The 8,138-nt window shown below is 42.2% G+C and overlaps 1 protein-coding gene across 1 annotated transcript; it reads right to left on the bottom strand.

Annotated features, from left to right (window-relative positions):
* Positions 1-1,606: 1,606 nt before the first annotated feature.
* Positions 1,607-7,852, bottom strand: LOC311139026 (matrix metalloproteinase-19-like). The gene is made up of 9 exons (XM_084173860.1): positions 7,564-7,852; positions 7,141-7,229; positions 6,670-6,800; positions 6,244-6,456; positions 5,655-5,900; positions 5,404-5,523; positions 3,378-3,542; positions 3,036-3,163; positions 1,607-2,811 (listed from the first exon to the last, which is right to left on the bottom strand). The coding sequence occupies exons 1-9, from the start codon at positions 7,657-7,659 to the stop codon at positions 2,581-2,583; spliced, it is 1,419 nt and encodes a 472-aa protein (XP_084029986.1). The 5' UTR covers positions 7,660-7,852; the 3' UTR covers positions 1,607-2,580.
* Between the last annotated feature and the right edge of the window lie 286 nt (positions 7,853-8,138).

The following is an 8,138-nucleotide window of genomic DNA, read 5'->3' as shown; positions in this document are numbered from 1 at the left end:
AGAGGACTCATCTGATTTCTTAGGTCATAGACTTTCTTTGGTGCCATTATGATTGATTGATTGATTACATATGGGAAAAATCACTTGACTGATGAAAACAGACTATTTTTGCTGTTCAGGAAGCAATAATAGCACGAGAGCTACCTCCTCGAGTGATATCAACTTTTACAATTGGAGTTATCTGTGCTTTAATGACTTGAAATTAACCAGTTGCATGTAACTTCTGGTCACCTGACTGCCTTAAAGAATAGGAGAGCAGCTGTTGTTGAGGATGCACTGTGACTGGACAAAGAAGAGGACAAGTCAAGACACATTTCTCTAATGTGTGTTTGTTGTCTGTGCGAGTGTGTGTTTGTAATGTTAAGGTGTGTGTTGGTGTTTACTTGTCCCTTTTTGTAAGTAACTGCCTGTATAGTTGAGTGTAGAAGATTCAGGTCCAGAGAGATACACGGCAGCCATTTTGTGCCTAAATACAATGGAGATTACATGGGCAATTTACAAGTGAAATTGAAGTTTTTTTTTCATAGGAATTACAGTGCCTTTTTTAGAGATAGCAATACTATATATACAATGTTTCAAACCACACTTGGTTATGTCATTTATTTTGGAACAGTAGCTTGTTTCATGACAATTTATGGGCAGTTTTACCTGTGCAGTACCTGTATTCAGTAATTTATATGATTCATAACATTGAAGGACTATGCTATGGTCAAATTAGAGCACAAATTTGCCACATTCTAGGTTATTAAAGAATTATCTGTGTTTTTTGAAAATGGTAATTTACTTTTGTTTTAGAATTTTAGAGGGACAGTACACTCACTCAGTACTCTTAACTATTCTGAATCTGTACAGAATTGTCAATAGGAAATGTAAACGATAAACCATTAAATTAGTTTAAAAACAAAAGCGGTTTGAGTCATTTATCTGAGGCTAATAAATGGCTCTATATATTTTCCTCATGGTCACCTAGCAACATCAGCTGCCAAATTCAGCCTTGGAATCAGAAACACAGAGGGTCTCAAAGGCAACAACTGGGGGGGGATTTCCTGCTCCCTGATTGGTTTAAGCAGTGGTGTTGCTGTGGCAGCTCCGAAGCTTTATCAGCCCACAAGTATCATGCATGAAAGCTGCATCCCCCCCCCCCCTCCCCCCCCTCAGAACAGCCTCAATAAGGTGTCGAAAGTGTTCCACAGGGATGCTAGCCCATGTTGACTCCAATGCTTCCTACAGTTGTGTCAAGTTGGCTGGATGTCCTTTGGGTGGTGGAACATTCTTGATACACACGGGAAACTGTTGAGAATGAAAAACCCTGAAGCATTGCAGTTCTTGACACAAACCGGTACGCCTGGCACCTACTACCATACCCTATTCAAAGGCACTTAAATATTTTGTCTTGCCCATTCACCCTCTGAATGGCACACATACACAATCCATGTCTCAATTGTCTAAAGGCTTAAAAATCCTTCTTTAAACTGTCTGGATTTAACAAGTGACATCAATAAGGGATCATAGCTTTCACCTGGATTCACCTGGTCAGTCTATGTCATGGAAAGAGCAGGTGTTCCAAATGCTTTGTATACTCAGTGTACATCATAAGGGAAACAAGGACTGTTGAAATGGTTTTATTGTTGATTGTCATGACTCATTTGTACAACTACTGTATGTCTTAGATGAATTAACAGCAAAAAAAATAATTGCACACATTTATAAACATATCCAAATGGTAGGCCTATACACTATGAAATGTGAATTCCCTTTAGCTTGACTATAAAAACATCAATAAGCATGATGAGGTTCAACAGCAACATCGGTACACAATTATAAACCAGTTATAAAATGTAGACATCATGATGTGAAAGTCTGACGCAACAGCAATGATATTAGGCTTCTCTTTATGTCGGAAGTGATAAAATATCCACACTCTATCCCTAGAAACGCATAACATGGCGACAAGAAACTCACAAATACTTTTTCAGACCCGTCCACGGTGTCTGCAAGCCAAACATCAAAAGAAAACAAGAAGTTTCAAAGTGCTGGGTGAACACCATTGAAATCAGTACACATACTGAAAAGAGGGCACATAACTGAATAGTCCCATCCACATCTGTTGTGAGGGAGAGGAAGGGCCCCCCCTGGAAGGCCCCCTGAGAGCATAACAAACAGCCTCTCCACACACACACTCCCTCAGAACTCAGTCTAACACGTTTGGGCTGAGGTCCTGCCTGTGTTACATGGAAACAGAGAACTAGTAGGCCATAACGATTTGACACTCAATATGCAACCTTATATAAGCACTTATGTCTTACCTCAAATGGCTTTGCCACTACTTACATTGATAAAGATTCTATCTCATGTTTCGAAGAAGTCGTTTGACATAACATTTCAGTTATGTACCTTGACTGATAACATGTACTGGTACATGGAAATATGTTATTATATTGGTTTCACAGTGTGAACACAATGTTATCACAGTGTGGTTGTGATTGTTGTTGTGTGGTTCCCTGAATGGTTAATTGAGAACACATCTCACCAGCACCGTATTGAGGTTTATGGTGTCTGCTGTCCTCTAGTGTCTGGCTCCTAGCAGTGCATCCAGCGTTCACTCATGCTGAGTGGGTAGCCTTTGTCTACACTCAGTAGACTGTTCACACGCCAGTACTTGTCTCCCTTGAAGAAGAAGATCTTTCCGTTGGTCCAGGTAAAGGCAGCATCAGGGCTGGAGGGCACCCCAGTGAAGAGGTTAGAGAGTGGTTTGGGGTACACGTTGAGGTTACTGTGGCGCAGCTCATCCCACTGCCAGTACCCTGTACCCTGAGGAGAGGGACAACAGAGGACAAAGATGATTAGTACAAAGAGTTTTTCATGCTGGGTATTTGGCATATTCATCACATTCAAGTGGGTAAAAATGCTACGGCTTCAATTTTTGTTGTCATTAATCTACTATAACAATTTACTGAAACCATAATGCTCAGTTGTCATTTGTAAGTTTACTGGTTAAAAAGTATTGATATTTGTGCTTTCTTGTGTTCAGCTACCTTGAAAAAGACCAGCTTCTTATTCTTCTCCAAGTACAAAGCAGCATCAATATTAGGTGGGAGGCGTTTGAGCTCTTTGGGGTACCCGTAGTCCAGGAGAAAACGAGTGTATCTCCACACTTTATCACCTGTGGTCAGAAACAGTTTTGGTGAGTAGGCTGAAATGAGGAGAGATTAACAGTAACACATTCTGGGCCAGATCACTGTCAATCAATCACTGTCAAGTATTTTAAAACCAGTATTACACAGTTCATACTATCAGTTCTTCTTTAAAATCATCTCACTTTCCCTAATTTGTTAGTCAAAAACACAATACATTTTAAAGTTGATAAAATATTACACCTTTCAAAAAGTATGTCTTGTTTGTTCTCTGAGAGTAAACGGCTGCGTTCAGGTTCCCAGGCAGTCCCGTCCACAGCCGGTCGATCTTCATGGGTGGATTGTGTCCAATGTCAGACACCGTCCACACATAATCACCACTGAAGGCAAATGTCTTCCTCCATGGACCTGGAGGAGGAGCACAAAATTGAACACTGAAGGTCCAATCTCAACCTGTCAAATTCCATTGTAGTCTCAATTCCATTGCAGAGAGCAAAAATGTGGTTAGTTAAATCTATCAGAGTAAAGAATATTGCTACAATCTTGAATAGTGTAAGGCAAAAATGTGTGAGGCAAAAATAAGAGCTTCCAAGATATGGGAGATACAGTGGGGGGAAAAAGTATTTAGTCAGCCACCAATTGTGCAAGTTCTCCCACTTAAAAAGATGAGAGAGGCCTGTAATTTTCATCATAGGTACACGTCAACTATGACAGACAAATTGAGAATTTTTTTCTCCAGAAAATCACATTGTAGGATTTTTAATGAATTTATTTGCAAATTATGGTGGAAAATAAGTATTTGGTCACCTACAAACAAGCAAGATTTCTGGCTCTCACAGACCTGTAACTTCTTCTTTAAGAGGCTCCTCTGTCCTCCACTCGTTACCTGTATTAATGGCACCTGTTTGAACTTGTTATCAGTATAAAAGACACCTGTCCACAACCTCAAACAGTCACACTCCAAACTCCACTATGGCCAAGACCAAAGAGCTGTCAAAGGACACCAGAAACAAAATTGTAGACCTGCACCAGGCTGGGAAGACTGAATCTGCAATAGGTAAGCAGCTTGGTTTGAAGAAATCAACTGTGGGAGCAATTATTAGGAAATGGAAGACATACAAGACCACTGATAATCTCCCTTGATCTGGGGCTCCACGCAAGATCTCACCCCGTGGGGTCAAAATGATCACAAGAACGGTGAGCAAAAATCCCAGAACCACACGGGGGGACCTAGTGAATGACCTGCAGAGAGCTGGGACCAAAGTAACAAAGCCTACCATCAGTAACACACTACGCCGCCAGGGACTCAAATCCTGCAGTGCAAGACGTGTGCCCCTGCTTAAGCCAGTACATGTCCAGGCCCATCTGAAGTTTGCTAGAGTGCATTTGGATGATCCAGAAGAGGATTGGGAGAATGTCATATGGTCAGATGAAACCAAAATATAACTTTTTGGTAAAAACTAAACTTGTCGTGTTTGGAGGACAAAGAATGCTGAGTTGCATCCAAAGAACTCCATACCTACTGTGAAGCATGGGGTGGAAACATCATGCTTTGGGGCTGTTTTTCTGCAAAGGGACCAGGACGACTGATCCGTGTAAAGGAAAGAATGAATGGGGCCATGTATCGTGAGATTTTGAGTGAAAACCTCCTTCCATCAGCAAGGGCATTGAAGATGAAACGTGGCTGGGTCTTTCAGCATGACAATGATCCCAAACACACCGCCCGGGCAACGAAGGAGTGGCTTCGTAAGAAGCATTTCAAGGTCCTGGAGTGGCCTAGCCAGTCTCCAGATCTCAACCCCATAGAAAATCTTTGGAGGGAGTTGAAAGTCCGTGTTACCCAGCGACAGCCCCAAAACATCACTGCTCTAGAGGAGAGCTGCATGGAGGAATGGGCCAAAATACCAGCAACAGTGTGTGAAAACCTTGTGAAGACTTACAGAAAATGTTTGACCTGTGTCATTGCCAACAAAGGGTATATAACAAAGTATTGAGAAACTTTTGTTATTGACCAAATACTTATTTTCCACCATAATCTGCAAATAAATTCATAAAAAATCCTACAATGTGATTTTCTGGAGAAAAAAATTCTCATTTTGTCTGTCATAGTTGACGTGTACCTATGATGAAAATTACAGGCCTCTCTCATCTTTTTAAGTGGGAGAACTTGCACAATTGGTGGCTGACTAAATACTTTTTTTCCCCACTGTATGTACATCTACGCTTTTGACTGTATATCGCTGGTCAGTATTGTGTGCAGACAGCTTACCCAGCATGATGGCATCCAGCTTGGTGGTGCAGGGGTCTGGGATGTCTCCCTCAGCACCAGGGAGGCTGTATGTGGGGAGTGCCACTGTGGGCTTAATTGTAACACTTGTATCACGTTTACCTAAAGGGAGGATGAAAGCATTACCTGTGACATTTGTAATACATAGCTTTCTGATAGGGGTGTATTTTGTTTTGCAAGCCAAAAAGTAAAAAAATAAACATTGGTACCAGACCAACCCAGGCTCTACTCACCATACATAGCCTGGATGCCTTTCACATCATCGAAATGCAGACGGAAGTTGTTACGGTAACCGGTATAGAGAGGGGCCATGAGAGCACTTCTGTACTGGGAGTGGCCCAAGCCCAGGGCGTGGCCTATCTCATGGGCAGCGATGATACGCAGGTTAATGCCATAGAACTTGCCCTCTGTCCAAAACTCATCCTCGTCAAAATGAATGATGCCTGACTCTGGGGGTTCAGCATGGGCCAGCACATGACCTACGAGAGAAAAAAACTGTTTTATTACGCTATATTTCAATGGAAATTAATAAGTATCAGCAGTGAAACCAGGGGTACTTAACTACTGTATGTTTGGTGTGTGTGTGTTAGGCCAGGATTCAATCTGATCGCGCTTGTAGACAACGCAGCTTTTAAAGGCAACAATGTGACTGCGTTCGTGGAGATTGCATTTAAAGTAAACCCTGCAGATGTCAGCTCAATTAGAAATTACCTTTAAATGTCAAGCATGCTATAATGTGGATCTAGCACAGATCGGCATTAATCCCGGTCTTAGACTACAGTAACTCCAACCCAACTGTATCCGGCCCATAGGCACACTCACCCTGTCCATCAAAAGGCTCGGCACAAGTGGCATCTTTTGCATGGAATGAGATCCTGATGTCGGCTCGTCCATACTCGACCTCTCGGAAGCTCAGGGGAGCCACGTCGCTCCAGTACTTAAAGGCAGAGCGGATCGCCCTCTTTGTCTCACTCTTTGGCATGTCTGGAGTGTAGTTGTAGATTCGCCAGGACAGGCTTCTCTTGCGCCAGTAACCTAAAGAAGAAAAAACATGCATTTACCATAAACACACGTCTAGACGAGAAACCACATTGTGTAGGTGAAGATTATTCTTATTAGGTGAGGATTATTATTATTATCATTAAATGTGCAAAGTGACTCCCAAAGTTTTATGTTCCAACCCACCATCTGGGAAACCGGTTCATCCCACCCCCACATACAATATCCTCTCCACATGTCTTCACTCACCCAGTACTCTGTATTTTAGGGTTTTCTTGTTGAAGGGGTCCTCTATGCCACAGCGAGGCTGTCTCATCATCTCTAGGGTGGCCTTGTCAATCACTCCATTGACAGGCAGGTCTGTCACTCTCTGGAAGACCCTGGGGGAAAGGAAGGACTGAAAGCTCCAATAGCAGATACAGCATGTGCGTACTGTAAATGTAAGGCAAGGAAATATTTCCTGCCAATGGGAAATGTTATGCTAAAGAATTGCATTGATTGTAGTGCATGTGTCAATGTGCCTTGCAAACAAAAGGCTATACAATAAAGCTGTGTTTGGATCTGTATTCACAAAGGGACATTTACAGTAAGTATGTTCAGATTTTTTGCTTGTTCAGGTTTGTTGGGGAAGAGGAATCACCCATTGCCAAGAGGAATTACACATGTAAATTGTTGTTGTGTTCATAGACTGTAGGTTGTGTTGCTGAGGATCAACTTTACCTGAGGGCCTCAGTGATATCATCTGCCTCGATGCCCTTGTTCTGAGGATCCAGTGGAGTGTGCAGATAGCCATACTTCTTCAGGTATGCCTGGTAACACAATAACCACAGTGGGGATACAAGGGTTACTTTAGAAGTTTCAAAGTGATCTTAATCACCTCTTACATTGTGAATGACAACAGCCACAAGAGAAACAATGCTGATTAAGTTGCAGACTACCAGAAAGACTGTGAAAGCCATTTGATAGGTTACACATATGGCACTTTGCATCACATAGACCTATATGGATGGTCCAGTTCATAGGCATTGCTGAAAGTTTGCATTATGAGTGTGAACATCCACAATAATGCAGAGTATTCATAAGTTGCAATGTAATTCAATGAATGAAGATAGATAATACTTTAAAAAGTTGGAAAATTCCTACCGTTGCTTCAGTGGCCTCCAACCTCCTGTCCATCACTCCTGTAATTACGCACAGAACGAGAGCCATGAGCACCGTCACCTGCAGAAGGTAACCCATTCGCAAAACTTCTACGCAGGAAAAACTGCTGTAAACGTTAGGAAAATCAAGCAAATATGATGTCCGTAATACACTTTGCAGGACGCTCTTGTCTCAACTACTTAGAAAAATATATACTTATTAAACATTATTTAGGGGAAAAAAAATTCGTCGTTCATCGTTATCTGTTACTCTCCCAAAACGTTACTCTACTGGTTTTCTTCCGTGTGTTCTGGAGGCTTATAACTCAAGTGCGGAGTGAGTCAGCCCTGACCCACTGTGATGATCCATCTCGGAAGAATGAGCCTGGAGCAACCGCGAAATGGTTTCAAGTTGAAACAGTAAAATGCAGTTGTCGACCATTTTCTTATGCTCTCCAACTCCCACACTCCCACGTGCCCCCTCCGTCTGATGAAGAACACAAATTGGCGGGAGATTTCAGCCTATTGGCCTATTTCCCCCGGTAACTATGGGATTCCAGTTTCCAGCCATGTGACTTA

The sequence above is a fragment of the Coregonus lavaretus genome (assembly GCF_964263955.1).
Source record: "Coregonus lavaretus genome assembly, chromosome: 12".
In the NCBI taxonomy this organism is placed as follows: Eukaryota; Metazoa; Chordata; class Actinopteri; order Salmoniformes; family Salmonidae; genus Coregonus; species Coregonus lavaretus.
This window is presented reverse-complemented; position numbering and strand designations above follow the sequence as displayed.

What these genes read in the sequence shown, in the direction of transcription:
- LOC311139026 (XM_084173860.1), bottom strand. Translation starts at nt 7,659, where the DNA reads ATGGGTTACCTTCTGCAGGTGACGGTGCTCATGGCTCTCGTTCTGTGC. An exon ending in TGGAGGCCACTGAAGCAACG is followed by an intron (nt 7,230 to 7,563) that starts GTAGGAATTTTC and finishes TTGTGTTACCAG; the next exon opens with GCATACCTGAAGAAGTATGG. An exon ending in AGGCATCCAGGCTATGTATG is followed by an intron (nt 5,524 to 5,654) that starts GTGAGTAGAGCC and finishes TCCTCCCTTTAG; the next exon opens with GTAAACGTGATACAAGTGTT.